The 21,425-nt window shown below is 44.4% G+C and overlaps 1 protein-coding gene across 1 annotated transcript in view; it reads left to right on the top strand.

The window, feature by feature from the left end:
- Window positions 1–21,425, top strand: part of LAMC1 (laminin subunit gamma 1) — a 134,144-nt gene that overhangs the window by 106,617 nt on the left and 6,102 nt on the right. Inside the window, exons 6-24 of the mRNA XM_032779468.2 lie at window positions 1,208–1,325; window positions 1,478–1,576; window positions 1,687–1,823; window positions 3,974–4,096; window positions 4,203–4,392; window positions 4,724–4,836; window positions 6,817–7,038; window positions 7,258–7,446; window positions 9,951–10,196; window positions 10,604–10,757; window positions 11,248–11,390; window positions 12,116–12,294; window positions 12,557–12,713; window positions 17,259–17,464; window positions 18,280–18,359; window positions 18,800–18,937; window positions 19,182–19,326; window positions 20,318–20,467; window positions 20,888–21,002. Coding sequence (XP_032635359.1) covers window positions 1,208–1,325; window positions 1,478–1,576; window positions 1,687–1,823; window positions 3,974–4,096; window positions 4,203–4,392; window positions 4,724–4,836; window positions 6,817–7,038; window positions 7,258–7,446; window positions 9,951–10,196; window positions 10,604–10,757; window positions 11,248–11,390; window positions 12,116–12,294; window positions 12,557–12,713; window positions 17,259–17,464; window positions 18,280–18,359; window positions 18,800–18,937; window positions 19,182–19,326; window positions 20,318–20,467; window positions 20,888–21,002 — 2,904 coding nt within the window. The remainder of the gene's footprint in view (window positions 1–1,207; window positions 1,326–1,477; window positions 1,577–1,686; window positions 1,824–3,973; window positions 4,097–4,202; window positions 4,393–4,723; window positions 4,837–6,816; window positions 7,039–7,257; window positions 7,447–9,950; window positions 10,197–10,603; window positions 10,758–11,247; window positions 11,391–12,115; window positions 12,295–12,556; window positions 12,714–17,258; window positions 17,465–18,279; window positions 18,360–18,799; window positions 18,938–19,181; window positions 19,327–20,317; window positions 20,468–20,887; window positions 21,003–21,425) is intronic.

Raw genomic sequence — 21,425 nt, 5'->3', positions numbered from 1 at the left:
TCAGGACCAAACTCAGGGAGCATGTTTGTGTCCCTTTCACAAGGGGGGAAAAAAGGTCAAAATTTTCATTCACATGCAATTTTATAAAACTTAGCTTTAAGACAATTCCTTGCTACGAATGTGAGGCTTGCTTTGGAGTCTGTTAGAGGTCATGTGTTCCTCTACCAATCCTTCTCAATACTATTAGATTTAGCATTCAAAGTCTATCAGTGTGATGTACAGTGGTTTCTTAGCATTTAAATTCTACCAGTATGACGTACGGCATGTGAGCTATGTGGGGCCAAGTGTTCCTTCTCACTGCTCTTGTCATCTGGCCTCCTGATAGGGAGGAGGAGAAGTTTGAGCTGTTCCAGCACTGTGTACTTTAGGAGCTCACTCCCTGACCACAGACAGCAAAAGAGAAGGCTGACCTGGCCAAGAACAGCCCATGCTCAGGAGCCTATCTTGCAATACAGGAAAGTTGGGGAGAGCCCAGGCTGGCCGAAAAAAGGAAACCTGCATGTAGACAGTCTGCCGCCGAGCATGGGCTAGGAGAGGGGGGCCTATTGGGCATTATCTGTGTGTGAGCTAGCAGCACTTGTAGACTTGGTGGGGCTTAAGAAGGCAGAGAAGTGGGAGTACCAAGGAAGAAAATCTGTGTGTGAAGGGAACTGATGAGGGGGTACCTATGCAAAGGGGGAAATGATGATTGGGGTGCAGAGAAGAGACTTGGGAAAAGGAGGGTGGGGAAAAGAAGACTGTGAGTGTTGTACTGAGGGAAGGATAACAAGAAGACATGAGATAAACTGGACATGCAGAGATAACAGTGAGAATGGAAGAGACAGAAGGGAGAAAACTCAATGGAAAGGAGCGAAAATGGTACAAGGAGAAAATGAGAATAGAAGTGGGAAATGGGATTGAGGAAAATGGAAGGGGAAGCAAAACAAGTGCAAGGTCAGTACAGCTTTATTTCAGATGCACAGATGTAAAGATATCATTTGAGTGATGTCATGGAAGATACACGTTTATGAACCATCATGTAAATCAGATGATGCCCATAGGCTCTTGGCAAGTTTTCATTCCAGACCTTGGAGTGACACATCACTGTTCTTCTGTTCCCTCTCCCTGTATATCCCCCAAAGCTCTCTTAGCACACAGTTTGATCTGCAACAGCTAATGTAATCACACACTCTATTAAAGTTTCCTTTTTTCTCCTATTCCCCCATAGGCTCTCTCAGCACTCAGTGTGATAACTATGGCCGGTGCAGCTGCAAACCAGGTGTGATGGGAGATAAATGTGACCGATGCCAGCCAGGGTTCCATTCCCTCTCAGAGGCTGGGTGCAGGTAAGGGATTCTTTTCCTGTAGTTAAAATAGAAGATGTAGGAGCTACTGCTTAAGAGGGAAGTGTGTGAATTTTCCTGTAAACTTTCTTCTCTTCTGGTTTCTGTACCCAGTTCTCAATGGGTTTCTTTCTCCTCTCCACTGTCTCCATCAGGGTATGTTCATGCAATCCTGCTGGCAGCACAGATGACTGCAGTATTGAAACAGGACGATGTACCTGCAAGGACAACGTGGAGGGATTCCACTGTGAGAGGTGACTTGTCCTTTCAGTAGCTCTGTTGCATATGTCTCAGGCGTGTTCTTGGTCGCTGTGTGTTTTGAAAAAAGATGAAGAAATAACTTCTTACTCTTGCTCATTTTTAGATGTAAACCTGGATTTTTCAATCTGGATCCAGCCAATCCGAGGGGCTGCACCCCTTGCTTCTGTTTTGGTCACTCCTCGGTCTGCACCAATGCCATTGGCTACAGTATCTACAGCATCGTCTCCAACTTCCAGACTGGTAAGGACAGATCTTCCTTTGACTTCAAGGCTGTGCTATGGACTTCAATCTAAAAATTAACTCTTTCCTTCTGCTCCTCTTCCCTTTTCCCTGTGCTGGGTTACTGTAGCCAAGGCATTCAAACTGTAGGTACCTAAATATGTAGCATCACTTTCAGAAGTGCTGAGTACCTACAATACACATTAAAGTCCATAGGAGATGCTCAGCATCTTCAAACATCAGACAAGTTTTTTTAAGTGGCCAAATATGGATTTAAGTGCATGACTTTAGGCAACTAGGTTTGAAATGTTTTAATGTATATGTGTACTGAGGATGTAAACATTTCTCTTTATGCTTAATGCCGGCAGCTGGGAGAAGCCATTTGCTCAATTTGAGAACCTAGCCAAAAGTTTGGGCTTCTAAACTTTATAATATAACAACTCCTTGGGTTTTAAGTTCAGTGTGATTTTGGCAAAATGTGCCTTCTGGCTGCTTCCTGTTTTTTTCATTGGTAGTCCTAGAATCAGGGCAAGACCCACTTTTCGTACAATCTTTTTGCTTTCATGCAGCAGTAAGCTGTATGGGCTGCTATGCAGCTTGGAAATCATGTTTCTTTATTAAAATTCCTCTGGAAAACAAAAAGATGTTTTATGGAAGCCTGAACTTCAAAGTATGAAAGTCTCTACAAATTTCACAAAACCCCAGATATTTGCAGTTCTCCCATCCCTACTTAGTATTACATTTTTTCTGGTGATAGAGCGGTTTAAAACCTCTGCTCTTTGAAAGTAAGAGAAAATGGTGGGCATAATGTGTGTGAAGTTAGCACTTCATAAGTTCTGGGTTGAACTGGTAACGTAGCAGTTTCTCTTTGTAAAAGGGTGGAAACAATGACACAAACTTCCTAAAGCATGTTAGCACCAATGCATAAAATGTAAGCTAGAAATTCCCTGGGTGACACATTGTGTTCCATGCGTGATATCGTGTCTGAGACGGGTTTGGTCACAGAGAGCTCCTTGGGACTGTCACCTGATTGCTGAAATTACCTCTGAGCCTGTTTTCCACTGCCAGCTTGGGATTCCAAAACCCTGCCTTGTTGAGCCAGACACGCTAGCCTGCTGCAACACAGACCCCAATCTGGCCCATGCCCCCAAAGCTGTAGACTGTAACCAAAAACTGCTCAGCAAGTCACCTATCTCCAGCACCCAGACACCCAGCTCCAAGTGAGATCCAAACCCCAAATAAATCTGCTTTACTCTGTATAAAGCTTATACAGATAAACTCATAAATTGCCCACCCTCTATAACACTGATAGAGAGATATGCACAGCTGTTTGCTCCCCCAGGTATTAATCGATTACTCTGGGTTAATTAAGAAACAAACGTGATTTTATTAAGTATAAAAAATATGATTTAAGTGGTTTCAAGCAATAACAGGTGGAACAAAGTAAGTTACCAAGCAAAATAAAACAAAACACGCAAGTCTAAGCCTAATAGATTTAAGAAACCAAATACAGGTAAATCTCATCCTCAGATGTTCCAATAAACTGCTTTCACAGGCTAGACTCCTTCATAGTCTGGGCCCAATCTTTTCCCCTGCTACAGTTTTTGTTAGTTCCTGCTCAGGTGGTAACTAGGAGTTTTCTCATGACTACCAGCCCCCTTTGTTCTATTCCACTCCCTTTTATAGCTTTGGCACAAGGCGGGAATCTTTTGTGTGTCTGGGTCCCCACCCCTCCTTCTAAATTGAAAAGCACCAGGTTTAAGATGGATTCCAGTACCAGGTGACATGTCCTGTGAGACCTCAAACCTCCATTCTTTCGGAAGGCTTACAAGTAAACAGAACCATTTACAACCAATTGTTTTAGTTAATGGGAGCCATCAAGATCCTAAGCCACCCTTAATGGCCCACACTTTTTACATAATTACAGTAGGACCTCCGAGTAATACTTCATATTTCTAGTTTTAGATACAAGAATGATCATTCATACAAATAGGATGATCACGCTCAGTAGATTATAATCTTTGTAATGATACCTTACAAGAGACCTTTTGCATGAACCATATTCCAGTTACATTATATTCACACTTATATACATATTTTCATAAAACATATGCAGTGCAAGCACAGTATATACCTTATAGGGCATTTCCCCTAGTAAATCTGTATTTCAGGGGAGGAAGAGTGGCGTGCTGAACAGCAAGATGGCTCTGAAATTTTACTCCAGTGGAGTGCGGAAACCCAAGACATCTCTGTTATCTCAGACAGCTATTTCCCTATCTATTTCATTGCACCTGGTAAGTAGAGTCAGAGACAAGGTTTTCTCTAAAAATTTACCATGTTATCATATAGTAAATCTTCACTTTTCTGCCCCTAATTATAAGAGTTTTGTTTCTGTTTCAGGCAAGTTTTTGGGCAACCAAGTTTTGAGTTATGCTCAAAATCTGACCTTCTCCTTTCGGGTGGATAGGCGGGACACTCGTCTCTCTGCAGAGGACCTGGTGCTTGAAGGGGATGGGCTTAGAATATCTGTGCCTCTTATTGCTCAGGGCAATTCCTATCCTAGCGAGAACACAGTGAAGTATGCCTTCAGGTGAGTTAGTGTTCCCTGTAACATGAAAAGAGTTGGGGCTGACTGTGGAGGAAGGAGAGTAATTGCTGTAACAGAAATCTAGCCTGGGGTGGACAGTGTTCTCAGAAGGCACAGTAAGAAAACCAGAACTGTTAAGGTTGTTCTTTTCAAAATAGAATTAACACTCATGCCATCAGATGAATGCAGTGCATATGCCCTACTAGTACTACGTAGTTATATCCTAAATGTGTTGTAACAACATATAATTGCTCAAATGGTCCATTGAAAGAGCACAGCCATCAGCACGTGAAAGCTGTAAGCATAGAAAATGATTCATGCCTCTTCTCCATAGGCTCCATGAAGCAACAGATTACCCGTGGAGGCCTTCTCTTACCCCATTTGAATTTCAGAAGCTGCTTTACAACTTGACTTCTATCAAGATCCGTGGGACATACAGTGAGAGAAGTGAGTCATTCCACTACTTGGGAAAGTGGGTCTAGGGATGAGATATGGAGTGGTTTCCACAACTGCTGTATATGGGAGAGGAACAGATTATCTCACTGCTGCAGAATGACAGTGGCCGTCATATTTCATATCTTAATTATAAATATCTAAGCGTGGTTGGTTGTCAGTCCATGACTCATGCTTTGCATCAGTCTGCCTTATGACATCTTGTTTCCTGAGCCACTTGCAGGGTACCTACTCTCACTGTGATATGAATACCCTGCAGGAGGCCAAGGATCCACAGTCTCTGTTCCTTTGGGCTTTTAAAAAAAAAAAAAAAAAATGACTTCAGCATTTTCGTCATGACCATGCATAGACCTGATTAATGAAAATCTGGGAGCAGACCAGATTCACTCCAGAATTCTGAAGGAAGTGGTCGCAGAGATGCCAGGATTCTTTAACACAGGGATGGCCAACCTGTGGCTCCTTGTATAGGCACCAACTCCAGGCCTGGAGCTACAGGTGCCAACTTTCCAGTGTGCCTGGGGGTGCTCACTGCTCAACCCCTGGCTCTGCCGCAGGCCCTGCCCCCACTCCACCCCTTCCCATCTCCTCCCCTGAGCCTGCCGTACCCTCGTTCCTCTTCCCCCACCCCCAATCCTCCTGCACACCACAAAACAGCTGATCAGGAGGTGTAGGGAGGGAGGAGGGGGCGCTGATTGGGGGTACGCTGGAAGGGGGGAGAGCTGATGCGGGGGGCTGCTGTCGTATTGCTGTGGCTCTTTCGCAACGTACATTGGTAAATTCTGGCTCCTTCTCAGGCTCAGGTTGGCCACTCCTGCTTTAACAAGTGTGGCACCTACTCTACTGCTATTACACTTGTAATGTAAAGAGGAAAGAGACAGGAAAACACAAAACCGATGAGAGAGAATTGTTCTAAGTGGGAAGGGCTTGAACCCAAAACTTCCCCATTTTACAGAACCTCTGTTTATTTAGAATATAAGAATGGCCATACTGGGTCAGACCAATGGTCCATCTAGCCCAGCATCCTGTCTACCGACAGTGGCCAATGCAGGTGCCCCAGAGGGAGTGAACCTAACAGGCAATGATCGAGTGATCTCTCTCCTGCCATCCATCCCCACCCTCTGAGAAACAGAGGCTAGGGACACCATTCCTTACCCATCCTGGCTAATAGCCATTAATGGACTTAACCTCCATGAATTTATCCAGTTCTCTTTTAAATTCTGTTATAGTCCTAGCCTTCACAGCTGCCTTAGGCAACCTACTTCAGTGGGAGTTCCGCATAAGGAGCTGCTGTGGGAACTGACTCTGATTAGGGACAACATCGATGGCCTTGAACACCGTTGAGAGACTTTCATGCTAAAACAAATAGATTTAAAAAAAAAAAGTAACAACTTTTTAGATTGGGAATCTACAAGAATTTGAAGGAATATTTTTATTGACTTTGGAGGAGAAAACCCCAAAAGAGAGTGGGCAGAAGGATGTCTAGGTAGTTTCTTCTTTCTCTTACTGTGAGAGTGTGGTTCTGATGAAGAATCCACTGCATACAGGGCTTGTCTGTTCTTGTAACAGGGAAGATTAGGAACCATTCTTGGTTTCTGAATGGAACTATAAACAGTACATACACAAGGCATGATTTTTACTGCCAAAATGTATTTACACAAATCGTGTTCTTTGCACCCTGCTATGTTTTGTGTGACGGCTGTTTGACAAGCTACCAGGTCTACCTACCTGTGTATCTCATCCATGGGGAACTGCCCTCACTGCTTTCTGGCCTTCGTTCTCTCTGGGTTATGTGGCGTCCTTCTCACATCAACCTAAGCAACTGCTGACTTTGCTGCTGAAGTAGTAGCAAACACATCTCTTCCGACACTGTGTGGTCTGTCTCTGACTTGTATGTAAATATACTGTATTGGGCACATATCATACCATTTTTCATGTGTGGGTAACTAAATGCTTCTCTTCCCAATCTCTTTCCAGGTGCTGGATACCTGGATGATGTCACTATTGTGAGCGCTCGTCCTGAGCCAGGAACCCCTGCAACCTGGGTGGAGAGCTGTACCTGCCCAGCAGGATACCATGGGCAATTCTGCGAGCACTGTGCCTCAGGTTATAGGAGAGAGACACCTAGCCTTGGGCCATACAGTCTGTGTGTGCTATGTACCTGTAATGGGCACAGTGAGAGCTGTGACCCAGAGACTGGTAAGGAGGAAGATTAGGGGTGAGGGGGGCAGCAGGAGGAGATCTAATTTTTTTGTTTTGTTTTAATTTTTCTTTCTTTCTGTGTGAGGAGTGGGATGGGGATAGTGACTGGAACAATTATTAAAAACATATACTGGTATTTTTCATCTCCCCTCCTCCCCCTCCATTCTCTCCCCCCCTCCCCCCAAAAAAAACGTCACCCACCCCCAAAACCCACAGGTGCTTGCGACTGCAGAGATAACACGGCAGGCCCTCACTGTGAGAAGTGTAGTGATGGGTATTACGGAGATGCAACTACAGGCATTCCCTCAGACTGTCAGCCTTGTCCATGTCCAGGGGGCTCCAGCTGCGCCATAGTGCCCAAGACTAAGGAGGTGGTGTGCACCAGCTGTCCTGCTGGAACCACAGGTGCGTTTTTTATTCAGAGCTTCCACATCCCACCTGCCCAGAGAGAGCCTTCTTACACCAGGTCTGCTGCTTTGCACAGTGAAGAGAAATGAACAGACCTGATCCCTTCTGTATTTTCTTGTTGCTTTTTTCTTAGCAGATGGCTTGGTAACTAGTATCGAGCTTTGTTGCCATAATTCTTGGGATTCTATGAACTGAAAAGAAGCCAAATGTTTCTCTTTCCTGAATGGAGAAACTGAGATCTAGTCTGAGCAAAATCTGAAAATACTTGGGATACATGAGCTGTGATAATTTCGGATACTGAGCACTGTTAATTATGTAGAGCTGGGTGGAAAATGGGATAGTCACTAAAACAGGCATGAGAATTTTTATGTTCAAATCAGGATAAAATTAGAGGGCATATTTTCCCTCTGCCAGTCTGGCAGACATTGAATGTTGTTTGCTGCAGCAGGTTTGTTCTGCCTTGGAAGCCATAGATTGCAGTGATTCATCAGGACAGGGCAACTTAATGTACAAATCCATATTGTTTTTTACAGCCTAAAACAAATGTCTCAACAGATATGTATCTTATTTTAAATAGTAAATTGTAAAGCAGATGATGGTGTTAACCCTTTAAGTAATGCTGCTGCCCTCACCTCCCTCCCAGTGTGTCCCCACTTATGGTGAAGAGCTTGTGATGTGATGGAAGGGAAAGGGGGAGGTTTGCATGTGAAAGAGCTGTCTGAGAAGTAGAGCTTTTAGCTTGTGTGGGGTGGTCTGGCAAACCTTCTGTGGCTTCCATCCTCATCTTAAAGAGGTACGACAGATCAGGGTCACCACTAACATCTTAGGAGGACTTTGGGAAGCAGTGACATTGGGAAGTGGGGGAAAGTATTGAACTGTTTTACACCTCAGGTAGTTATAGCAAGGGAGTAACTGGGGACAAAGTTTGTCAGGTGCTGCCTAGGGAGACCAAGGGGCTGAGCTGTGTATCGGTGACTGCCTAGGGTGGGGAGCCAGAGTCACTGCAGGGCTGTCTTCTATATGGAGTCTTCTGTCCTTGTTGCAGCATCGCAGCCTCCTGTAATGGAAGTGGGTGGTGGGTGTCCATATATCTGTCTGCTTGCTTTAGCTGATCTCAGTTGTTGCAATTAATAGGGGCAGTCATTTTTGTATTTTATATTTTGGAACTTAGTCTGTGCTGGAGTATAGATTAACTAGCGTGAGACATCTGGAAGAGGTCGGAGAACTGTGATATTAAAGTGGCACAAAAATTATGACAAACATGCAGATTGCAAAATTAGTCACTTTTTAGTCCAGTTTCAGAGTAGCAGCCATGTTAGTCTGTATCCGCAAAAAGAACAGGAATACTTGACACCTAAGGGCTGGTCTACACTACGGGATAAAATCGATTTTTAGATACGCAATTTCAGCTACGTGAATAACGTAGCTGAAGTCGAATATCTAAAATCGATTTACTCACCCGTCTTCACCGCGCGGGATCGATGTCCACGGCTCGCCATGTCGATTCCGGAACTCCGTTGGGGTTGGTGGAGTTCCGGAATCGATATAAGTGCGCTCAGGGATCGATATATCCCGTCTAGATTAGACGCGATATATCGATCCCAGAGCAATCGATTTTAACGCGCCGATACGGCACGTAGTCTAGACGTACCCTTAGAGACTAACATATTTATTTCAGCATGAGCTTTCGTGAGCTACAGCATCCAAAGAAGTGAGCTGTACTTACAAAAGCTCATACTGAAATAAATTTGTTAGTCTCTAAGATGCCACAAGTACTCCTGTTCTTTTTAGTCCAGTGTTTCTCAGTGACTGATCTGTGGACCAGTGCCTGACCCTGAGATCTCCCTGACACACTTTAGGAAGGGAGCAAGAGGGTCTCTGGTGCCCAAATGATTGAGAAACTCTGTTTTAGACTTTTTAAGGGGACAGACTATTGAGAAAAACTGTATATGGAAAGTTGTATATTAGTATCTCATTGGCATGTTTCTTAAGAAACAATCAGAGTGTTTTTGGAGTGACACACAGGTTTTTAAATCACAGTTTAACTGGAAATCCAAAGGTAGCTTTAACTATTGGAGGTTGTGACTGACTCCTCCACTGTAGTACTTTGAAGCATGATCTCTTCCTGGTCACTTCATATCAGATGAGGAAAAAGTGATGAGAGACTCACTTTGCAGGAGAGACTGTAGGGTAGTGGTTCTCAAACTTTTGTACTGGTGACCTCTTTCATATAGAGAGCCTCTGAGGGCAACCCCCCCCTTATAAAAAGTGTTTTTAAATTTATATATTTAACATCATTAAAAATGTTGGAGGCAAAGCGGGGTTTGGAGTGGAGGCTGACAGCTCGCGACCCCTCCCCCCCATATAAGAACCCCTCCCCCCCATATAAGAACCCTGAGGGGTCCCAGCCCCCAGTTTGAGAACCCCTGCTGTAAGGGAATCCAGGTTACCTTGTAACCACTGACTGCCTACTGTGACATGTATGTTTGTCCTGCCCCCAGGTAAAAGATGTGAGCTATGTGATGATGGCTATTTTGGAGATCCACTTGGTGAAAATGGCCCTGCCAGGCTTTGCCGTCTCTGCCAGTGCAATGACAACATTGATCCCAATGCCGTGGGGAACTGTAACCGCTTGACAGGGGAATGCCTGAAATGCATCTACAACACGGCTGGCTTCTACTGTGACCGGTGTAAAGATGGTTTTTTTGGGAACCCCTTAGCCTCCAGCCCGGAGGTTAAATGCAAGGGTAAGTGCCTTTCTCAGCTGTTTCACATGAAAATCAGAACCCTTTTCATGGCTGCAGGTGCCCCTTCCAAGTCTCACTGTCACATCCTTGGAATGATTGAATGTTTTGGCCCCACAAATTTGCCCTTTTGTGGTCTGTCTTGGCCTGACATCATAATAGGGAAAATGTCAGAACTCCGATTTTGGTGCTGCAGTGCTAAATTTCATACTATGCTGATGGTTATGGCTTGATAAAATGCAGATGCTGTAAGCCTATCCAGTGACCTGACACAGTGTGGGCATTGGATGTGTTATGGTGGTGCAGTTTAGATTTGGATTCATGTGCTATCTGGCATGTTTGGAGACTCCTGTCTAATGCTGGTATTCTGCTAATTACTGGGAACATGTTCCCCTTTCTATCTCTGGCAGCGTGCAGTTGTAATCCTTATGGCACAGTAAACCAGCAGACAAGCTGCAATCAAGTAACTGGACAGTGTGAGTGCCTGCCACGTGTCACCGAGAGGGACTGTAGTACCTGTGAGCCTGGCTTCTACAACCTACAGAGTGGACGTGGCTGTGACAGGTGAGATTGGCCTGCAGTTGTGGCAGCGAGTATGGTGGCTTTTGTTGTTTGTTTGTTTTTTTGTTTGTTTGGGGGGCGGGGTCTATACTTAACCATGATTTCAGCATCCATAACAGGTGGATAGGATTTTCTATGAACAGTGATAGGGCAAGAGGAGAGGATTAGTCATGGAGCAGATCTGATAAGGGGTCTATAGAGAAGGGTAATTTTATAAATAGAAACCATGTTGTGATTATAGGCGAAGACTGATAGGTGTGGGTTCTGGATCCCATTCCTAGCTCAGTCCCTTCATGGTCTTGCACAGTTCAGTTAACTTCTGTGCCTTGGTTTCCACATCAGAGACAGGCACAGCAATACCCACCTCACGTGGGAGGTGTAAGGCTTACTGCTTGCATAGGACCTCTGAGATCCTCAAATGAAAGGTGAAAGTGCAACCTATTGTTTTTGCTGGTTTTTTTATTGTCACTTGAAATATCGTCTCCTTCAATAGGTGTGACTGCCATCCACTGGGTTCCACCGATGGCCATTGTGACATACAAACAGGACAGTGTGAATGTCAACCAGGCATCGCCGGGCAGCGTTGTGAGAGATGTGAGGTCAACCACTTCGGATTCGGACCTGAAGGCTGCAAACGTAAGTGATGATGGGTTGGAGAATGAGGGAAAGTGGAAACCAACACAACATGTCTCCATTTTCTCATCCTCTCCATGTCTGCCAGCTGCTGCTTTCTTCTCACTTCACTAGCCCCATGTTTAATGTGACAAACAAGGGTTGTCTTATTGTGTCCACATCCCGGACAGTGGTTGAGAGCTGGTCCCAGTGAGGGTGTTTTGAATCTTGATTTATTTGTAAGAGTTTCTTTTTCTGTCTCTGGGGAGCTCTGATTGCATTTACTTGTAGACATCTACTTCTTTTTGGCATAAACACTTGCTCTGAATATTTTTCCAGAACAGTTCTGTTTTCTGCTCTCTAAGTTCCTGCATCTCTACTCTGGAATGTGCCTGTAAGTTGCTGACTTAGTCCTAAGAAGAAACAAAGTGTAAATATGATACAAATATAGGGCTGGATCTACTCTTCTTTTCAACCTCCTTGTACTGTGAGAGCAAATTAACTATTTGCAAATCATTCTAATGAGATGGACCAATACAGAGAGGTCAGTTTGTGGGGCATTGATGTGAATAGTGTCTCAAACTGAGAAGTTACATCTTGCACTTTGCCTGATACAGTGCACAGAAGTGTCAAGCCTCAAACTGTGTGCTGCTGTCTTGTTCTTTCGGAGAGCAGTCTGCAGTTCAGAGCAGTTCTCGGTCTGTCTTTCTCCCAGCCAGTCTAATTCCCATGCTTTAACTTTTATGCAGCATGTGACTGTGACACCGAGGGCTCTCACTCCCTACAGTGCAAGGAGGATGGTCGCTGTGAGTGTAAGGAAGGCTTTGTGGGGAGCCGTTGTGACCAGTGTGAAGAGAATTATTTCTACAATCGGTCCTGGCCTGGCTGTCAAGAATGTCCTGCGTGCTATAGACTGGTTAGAGATAAGGTAAGACCTGCAATGTAATGTTCTGCTTGTCTCCTATTACTGTTGGAGGCTGACAGACACCAAGTAGCATACCCCTCTGCTGCTTGCTGGGGGATGAACTCTTCCGAGAGAGACAGACATGGATCTAGATGTACTTGCATGGAGATTCTCACACGGTGTCTGAGCGACACCTCCTGGAAGCTGAAACAACTGACAAGTACTTTGTGTGTCAGCTTTTGGAAGGAGGCTGTTTTATTTCTGTCCCCCTATCTCCTTTGCTTAGGTGGCAGAACAACGTGAGAGGCTGCAGGAGCTGGAAAATCTTATAGCAAACCTTGGTACAGGAGATGAAACAGTGACTGATCAGGCCTTTGAGGACAGACTGAAGGAGGCAGAGAGAGATGTCACAGACTTGCTCCGAGATGCACAGAACAGCAAAGGTAGGTTGAACTGGTCTGACAAAGTGTGCCATGGAGCTAACGATTTGCTGTATTCCTAGTCCATTAGGGGAGCAAAGCTTCTTTTTGTTACCACATAATTTGCTTAAGGAGCTGTGAACATTTCAAGACACAGTTGGGGAAGTGTGCATGGGGGTGGTTGTATTTTATTCCTGACAGTATTCATGTCTCTGTATAATAAAAAAAAAATAAAGAACTGTCTAAAACTGACAAAAAGACAACTGGCCCACACAGAGGAGAGATTAATTTAAAGAGACTTTTACTGATTAACTATGAAAATCTTTATGCTTGTTTAAAAATAAACATCTCTTAATGTAGGGATGTGTATATTTTCATAGTATTCACCAGTAGCAATGTTCCCGCTGTTGCTCATAGTTTTCCCAAAGTAATTTCTTTGGGCCTAAACATTCCTTGTTTGGTCTTAGCCCAGAGATGAGTAGGTTATGTTTTCCGGGTTTGGTCAAGCTCCGTTCTCTGTCGGTTCTTATGCTGCCCTCCTCACCCTAGCACGTCTGCATCTTTCAGCAGTTTGCTAAGTGACGTGATTTATGTTGGGTATATGTACGTTTTTAAATGTACATGTTGTGCATTTGTTAGAAAAGACCATTGTCAAAGAAACACACCATGAGCTTGGAGCAGAAAAAAATGAGACTTGTGGTGGTTCTTAGTTCCTGCGCAAGTTTGTTCCATAGTCTCAGTCCAGCCTTGGAAAAAGCTCAGTTTTCTACACAGACGAGCTTTACCCTCTTGATAGAGAGTTCCATGGTGCCCAAGGAGCTTAATTGTCAACCATGGTCTTCATCCTGGAGCTTTTGGCACTCTTTAAAAAAATATGCTGGGCCCAGGCCATTGAAGGTCTAGAAGATAAAGACTGTGAGTAGCCAGTATAGAGAGCCAAGGACAGGTTTGATGTGCTTTTAATAGCCCCTGTTGAGGATGACACAGGCTGCAGAATTTTGTGCTAGTTAGGGTTTCTTAGGGGCTGATAGCTTCATCCCCAGGCGTATCACATTGCTGTAGTCCAGTGACAAAGGTGTGTATGACCAAAGCCATGTCGCTGTCTGCCAGGATGGAAAGGAGCCTCCTAGCCAACCAGAGATGGTAGAAAGCACTGCACACAGGTGCTGTTGTGCAAGAGCTTAGTGTCGGTGAGAAATCCCAGGAGTACTCCTAAACTGCACTCTTAATTGATCAATTGTGGGTGTTTGCCTTCATTCAAAGGAGACTGCGCCATGGCTGCACATTCTTCTAAATGCTTTCCACTGCCCACCAGCATCACCTCTGTCTTGCTTGGGTTCAGCTTCAGTCAGCCACTGTTCATCCATGAGCTGATCCCATGCCAGCACTGAAGCCATATTGGTGGCCGTGGTATGGTCATATGGTAGTGAAGGGTATCCGTTTCGGTCAGCCTCTGTATCATCTGCATGGTGCTGGCACTTGAGTCCATGTGCTCTGACCATTTCAAAACACACTCACCAGCCAAGGAGGTTGTAGTTTGGATTGACAGTTGTTGGTCTGAGACTCTTGTAGCGTGTCCAGCACTATGAGTAATTGCACTGAACTCTGGGACTAAAGGTGGACTGTGTGCTGGCCAGCATAGGAGGAGTAAGTCCATGCTGTTTGAGAAACCTTCCCAAATGTGCACAATCATTTAAGAAATTAGGATAATAGTTCTTTGTAGTGCTTGATGCTGGAACTATATGACCTGCTTATGTAAGTGATTCGAGTGCACAGGTGGCCATAGGATTGGGTCTTTGGTTGGTTTGCTTCCTAGCCCTCACTTGAGGAGGTAAATAATTCCCCTTTTAGAAAAGTCAATTCAGTGTTTAAATGTTCAGCATTGTTACTGTTTGAGGGGGTCTTGTGCCTCCTTTAGACTAAATAGCTTGACCTTAGGCATGCAGGGGTCACTTTACCTTTGGGGTCTCCTAGGGTATGTCTGCACAGCATTTTGAAGCTAGTGGGAACCTCAGGCTTGGGATAGTGGGGCTCATGCTGGTGCGCTAGAGATGACTCAATAGGCAGCTCTTCAAAGTTGGGGCTTGGGCTTGAGCCACTGGGGCCTTGGGAGGCCTGAGCTCCAGCCCGAGCCATAACTTCAAAGTGCTGTCTCCAGAGGTGTATGTAGAATGCTAAAATGAGTCCCACTTCTCCTTGAGCCTGTCTGTCTGGGCTGGGAGGCTCGCTCCCATTCAGTCCAAACTGCTGTGTAAACATACCCTTAGGTTACCTGCATCTCAGGAAAGGCTGTGAAGCTAAAGTGCACTAGTGTAATAGGGAGAGCTCTGGATTTTTTGCTTTTTTTTGCTCCTCTCTGAAATAAAGAAAAGGCAAATTAAATGCAGAAATGGTTAGTTCACCATTAAAGTTGAGAGAACAGGGACTCAGAAAACCTCATGTCAATTTCCTGAACCACGTTAATGTGAACACTTGGTGCATGTGTAGTATTTTCTGTCTGAATATGTAGTTTAATAAATGAAAACTTGTTTTATGTTCACATTAAAACCTCCAGAATGTGTAATGTGGCCAAGGTAACATTGCTATAGAAACCTTAACTCTTGGCTTTCCTGAGGATTTTTGTTCGTTTGTAGTTGATTTATCAGCCTTCATGTTGCTGTTATTTTTTTTAATTAATCTCACTTTATGCACCAAATGTGTACATGTGTGTTTATAGGACACAGTATTAAGATAATGTTAAGGGTCTAGTTTAAAAAACTCAAAACCTAGTTAAGCTAACTCTCTCCTTGGGTGACCCTGCTGTGTCTTTGTATTCTACTGTATCCATATGATTAGTCACTGTTTCAAGAACTGTAATAGTATCATGTTACTTATCAGTTTTAGAATTGGGGCAGGGTTTGGGGAGGCCATGCAGAGGTTTCTACCTCCTATAGCATTGCATAACCCAGATCCAGAGGGGCTCTCTACCCAGCCATGTAATTGGGAAGTCTTTAGGATGGGGAAGGTACCAGACTGGTGAATCTTTTGCTGTGTAGATCTGCCAGCTGTTACTCTCCTCCTTGTGGAGCAGGAGAACAAGCTGTGGAGGCTGTTGCATCTCAGGTATGCAATAGTGGTTGCAAAGCAGCTTTGGAGCCTGGGGGTGAAGATTCCTTACTCTCTGTGCAGCAGAGAGCAGTGCATGGCTTGGAACGGGTCCGTATGAGGAGAGATTAAAGAGGCTAGGACTTTTCAGCTTGGAAAAGAGGAGACTAAGGGGGGATATGATAGAGGTATATAAAATCATGAGTGATGTGGAGAAAGTGGCTAAGGAAAAGTTATTTACTTATTCCCATAATACAAGAACTAGGTGTTACCAAATGAATTAATGGGCAGCAGGTTTAAAACAAATAAAAGGAAGTTCTTCACACAGCGCACAGTCAACTTGTGGAACTCCTTGCCTGAGGAGGTTGTGAAGGCTAGGACTAAACAGTGTTTAAAAGAGAACTGGATAAATTCATGGAGGTTAAATCTGTTAATGGCTATTAGCCAGGATGGGTAAAGAATGGTGTCCCTAGCTTCTGTTTGTCAGAGGGTGGAGATGATGGCCGGAGAGAGGTCACTTGATCATTACTTGTTGGGTTCACTCCCTCTGGGGCACCTGCATTGGCCACTGTCGGTAGACAGAATACTGGGCTAGATGGACCTTTGGTCTGACCCAGTACAGCTGTTCTTATGCTTGCCCCTTTATCTGTGCATTTTTGATAGAATTTGAACCTAATACAGTTTTCAAACTGGGGCACGCACCCTTAAGGGGAAATGTGAAGGAACATCTTTTTCCGGGGGCGGTGGGGTAGCTCTTGCCAGCCCTGCATGGTGGGGCCCGAGCATCACCTCCACCCTTGACTCACCTCCAGAGACCATTGCGTGCACCTTCCTCCACCCTAAAAATCCAAGTAGGGAGGGGCAGGTATTGGCCATGCCCTATTGGTTGCAGCCTGGCTGCAAGGTTGAGGAAGCTTTGGCTGTGCCATTAGTCAGTATCAGTATATTTGAAACTTTACAGGTGTAGGTAATATAATTAAAGTTGTGTTAAGGTCTCTGTTAGGTTTATCAAGCATATTTTTGCATGTCTATTTTTGTCTGGTTAGGGAGGTGCAATCAAAAAATGTAACTCGAAAGGGGGCTCAGCTCCAAAATTTGCAAACTGCTGCCCTAATAGAATAGGTGGAACAACTGTTTCATGCTTTGCACATAATTCATTTGAAAAGCAACTATCCACCTCCTTTGTGCCAGGTCTTGCACTCAAAATTCTGGCCAAATGTGCTCACAAACGCTTAGTGACCAGCAGGGCCATTAGAAGGTAGAGGCGTCTTCATTTCTTGTGGTTTTTGTGCACATTCTTATAATGACTTGGATCATAAACCAATTACCCTCTCGTTTAAAAGGCTCTTCTGGACCCCTTTCAACAAGGGATTAACCTACCAACATGTTGCAGACGGCAGTAGCTTACGAAATGTTTTATTTCTGCAACTCATACTCCCAGTGTAATTAATTTTGCTTCCTCCCTTTTTATGTTGTTCGCCTCAGATGTGGATCAGGGCCTGATGGATCGTCTCAAGGAAATTAACAGCACTCTGGCAAGCCAGCTTGACCGATTACAGAACATCCAAAATACAGTGAGGGAGACTGAAGCCCTAGCTGAGCAATCCCGAGAACGGGTGCAGGCCACAGAAGACTTGATTGAAGTAGCTTCTAATATGCTAGAGAAGGCAAAGATGGCAGTTGCCAATGTGGTGAGTGTTTTGTGACACAAACTCCTTAATGTGTAGTGTCTTCCTTTTTTTTTTTTTTTTTTTTTTTTTAGTAGAACAAGGTTCTTAATGTCTTGAGTACATTTTTCGTCCCTGCCCCTTATCACAAACTAGCACTGAGCTTTGGTTGTAACATTGTGTGTTTAACGTCATAGAGAATCTCATAAATCTGGACATAAGTTTTGTTAGTGTGTGTGGCACAAACAAATGGGAAAAATATTACTAGTTGAAAGGAAACTCTTGGTATTATTCATAGTTTTAAATTTTTTTACTTGCTGTTTATAACAGCATTTGAATTGGAAATGTTTATCTTTGTACAAGATTTGGTGGCTCTTCTGTTGTACACTGGGTGAGCTGTGTGTATATTCCAGCACTCATAAACAACCCTAAAGGACTTTGGTAACTACTTTGCCTCCCACTGTGCTCCCCAATCTCTCTCTCACACACACACTCACACATCCTAAACACAATCTTGGAGCAAGTATCAGAGGGGTAGCCGTGTTAGTCTGGATCTGTAAAAGCAGCAGAGAATCCTGTGGGACCTTATAGACTAACAGACGTTTTGGAGTATGAGCTTTCGTGGGTGAATACCCACTTCGTCGGATGCATTGTTTTTGGAGCATTTGTTTTTGGGGAAGAACCCATGCAAAAAATCACACAGACTTTGCAAACTAATATAAGAAATGAGAAATAGAACAGTCACATTAAGTCTGCAGCCCACGACTATGAATAATTTAAAGTGACAATCAAAAAAAGGAAAATAATAGCTTCTGAAAGGATGTTTGATTTGCTTTCAGTCCATTACCCCACCAGTCTCCAGTGGTGACCCAAACAACATGACACTCTTGGCAGAAGAGGCTCGTAAACTGGCTGAACGGTAAGGCCCAGTGTGCCGGTACAAAGCATCAATGTAAGGGTAGGGCACTTGCTTTTTGCCTTCTTGAGGGCTCAGTGGGCCCCTGCTGGGAAATGGAAGGCTAACCTTAATTTGCCTGAAACGGAGCGAGCCTCCTTTTCTCAATATGAAGTTGCAGCTGCTTGGATCAACAATGGGGCATTGAATTCTGGGACCTGTAGCCATCAGAGCTGTATATGAGTATTACTGACGAGAGCAACCTTTGGCCTAAACGTAATGTAAAATCCTAGTAATACCCTGCAGTTGCCCTCGCAAGTGTTGTCAGTGAGTTGGGGAGACAGCACCTCTTTATTAGCACCCTGACTATGGTACTGGGAGAGGAAGGGGAGGGGAGTGTTAGATGGGAATAAAATTGGCTGGTAATTCTAATTAGATTATTTTGCCTCTGTAATATTGCCCAGACACAAACAAGAAGCTGACGATATTGTGCGCATAGCAAAGGCAGCAAATGATACATCCACAGAAGCGTACACATTGCTGTTGAAGACACTGGCAGGAGAGAACCAAACTGCGAGTGACATAGATGAGCTCAACAGGAAGTGAGTCTGTAACAGAAAGCAGATTATTCTCCCCTTGGTTTGAGTGGGGAAGGGGGATGGTGCTTAAAACAAGATGTCCTCTCTGCTTTGGCTGGTGGGAGGGACCTGCTTTTAAGCAGTACGTTTCATCTGAGTTCTCTGTTTCAGCTTCTGTCTTCGCTTGTGTCAAGACAGTTGTATCCCTCCTTTGCTGAGTCAGTAAAAGAATGAAATCATAGGCTAACTGGATACTCTTGTCTCTTAGGTATAATCAAGCAAAGAACATTTCTCGAGACCTAGAGAAACAGGCTAATAAGGTGCATGCGGAGGCAGAGGAAGCTGGAAATAAGGCCCTGCAGATCTATGCTAATCTCACCAGTCTTCCTGCTGTGGACTCCAAGGGTCTAGAGGTATCTGAGTCAAGCAACATGTACAGTGTGTTCAAAGATCAATGGTGGCAAATATCATAGAATGTCAGAGTTGGAAGGGACCTCAGGAGATCATCTAATCTAACCCCTGCTCAAAGCAGGACCAATCTCCAGATAGATTTTTGCTCCAGATCCCTAAATGGCCCCCTCAAGGATTGAATTCACAACCCTGGGTTTAGCAGGCCAATGCTCAAACCACTGAGCTATTCATTTCCCTCCCTCCCCCCACCACTGGTATGATAAATTATTAATGCCTTGTTTAGTACTTTGCAAAAAATACTAGAGCCTAACACCTGTATATTTAAGTGTCATGTAATTTTTGTCTGTATGGAATAGTCAGGACCTTGACATTTCAGTCCTCCTCAGAAAGACGTGCACACAGGGAACCGCATGTTTCTCTATTTATCCATTTTTAAAGGATGAAAGACAGAGTCACCTGCTTTTAGGGAATGCTGGAATCTCAGACCTAATGCCAAGCCCTCTAAGCTGTCCCCTTTCTCATTCCCCCCACCCCTTCCCACCACCACCATACACACACACTAGAAGAGAGTTTGATGTAAGCTTTCTTGCACAGGGACTGTCTCTATATGTGTTCTGTATTGCATTCAGCATAGTGGGGCCCTGATCCTGTTAGGAATTTTTTTTAGTATCAAATTACACCTCTACCCTGATATAACACTAATTCCGATATAATGCAGTAAAGCTGCACTCCAGGGGGCACAGGGCTGCGCACTCCAGTGGATCAAAGCAAATTCGATGTAATGTGGTTTCACCTATAATGCAGTAAGATTTTTTTGGCTCCCGAGGACAGCGTTATATCGAAGTAGAGGTGTAGCAATAACTGAACACGAGGAATCTAGCTGCAGCTTCTGTCTCTTTTGAGCACTAGAAAGTGCACAGTGTATCTGTCTCCCTGCAAAGAAGTTCTGTTATGTTCACAGAAGCTGGTTTTGTTTCCGATCTCCACATACAGAATGAGGCAAATAAGATCAAGAAGGAAGCAGAGGAGCTGGATCAGCTCATTGACAGGAAGTTGAAGGATTATGAGGATTTGAGAGAGGACATGAAAGGGAAGGAACTGGAAGTGAAGAATCTCTTGGAGAAAGGAAGGACTGAACAACAGGTTAGTTCTGGATGTGCAGGCTCTTACTTCCTAAAGTGACCCTAAGGAAGCAAATGACAGACCAGATCTGAGAGATTCAAACATTCTTATACTGCTAATAACTGACTTTGTGGACATCCCGGTGGGTGGAAAGAGTAAACAGCAGGTTCTGAACACAAGATAGGAAAAGCTCGTGAAAATGTAGTGGTGTTGAGATTCTCACTGGAGGGCATGAGCAACAGCGGACTGTGCTATATTGTGTCATGGGGACAGGTACCCCTTGAATGCGTTATATGGTTGCAGAAGAAGCATAGTCTGTCATCGGTAATGAGCCCTTTTTTGTACGGGGCTGGGATTTGCAGGGCCACTGTGCATTGTGGCATGGCTAGATCTTGTTCTACAGAAAATGAGAATATGCTGAGCTGTGTTATGTATCTCTAGACTGCTGACCAGCTGCTGGCCCGAGCAGATGCTGCCAAAGCTCTGGCTGAAGAAGCTGCCAAGAAGGGAAGAAAGACGCTAGAGGAGGCCAATGACATTCTCAGCAACCTGAGAGGTATAAGAGAGACCTCTAGGAACAATATCTGTACATGGTTTGTATAAGGACCAGGCCTCTTCCATCAGAGGCGGACTTGTTTAGGGAGTTGTGTGGTTTAAGCTCTCGCCCCTGGAAATTAACTTTTCATTCAACAGTGACCATCAACCTACATTGCTAGTCTCCACTTATAATTTAGCATCACTATGCAGTCTGTATATTGAGCCTCAAACCCCCCTGATCCGCAGTCACTGCTATTCTGGAAGCTTGGAGCATTGCATTTGCTAGAAGGGAGAAAGCCAATAATAAACTTGTGCAGTCAATCAGTACATCCTGGGTTATAATACCTGTGATACCACCAGCGTGTGTGTCTCCTGTAACAGAAACCGTAGCACTCCTTTCAAAGGTATTGATCAACTTAACCCCCTGTCCCCTATCATTCTT

Source organism: Chelonoidis abingdonii, chromosome 7 (genome assembly GCF_003597395.2).
Source record: "Chelonoidis abingdonii isolate Lonesome George chromosome 7, CheloAbing_2.0, whole genome shotgun sequence".
Lineage (NCBI taxonomy): Eukaryota > Metazoa > Chordata > Testudines > Testudinidae > Chelonoidis > Chelonoidis abingdonii.
Note: the sequence above shows the minus strand (reverse complement) of the source record. Positions and strands in the feature narration are given on the sequence as shown.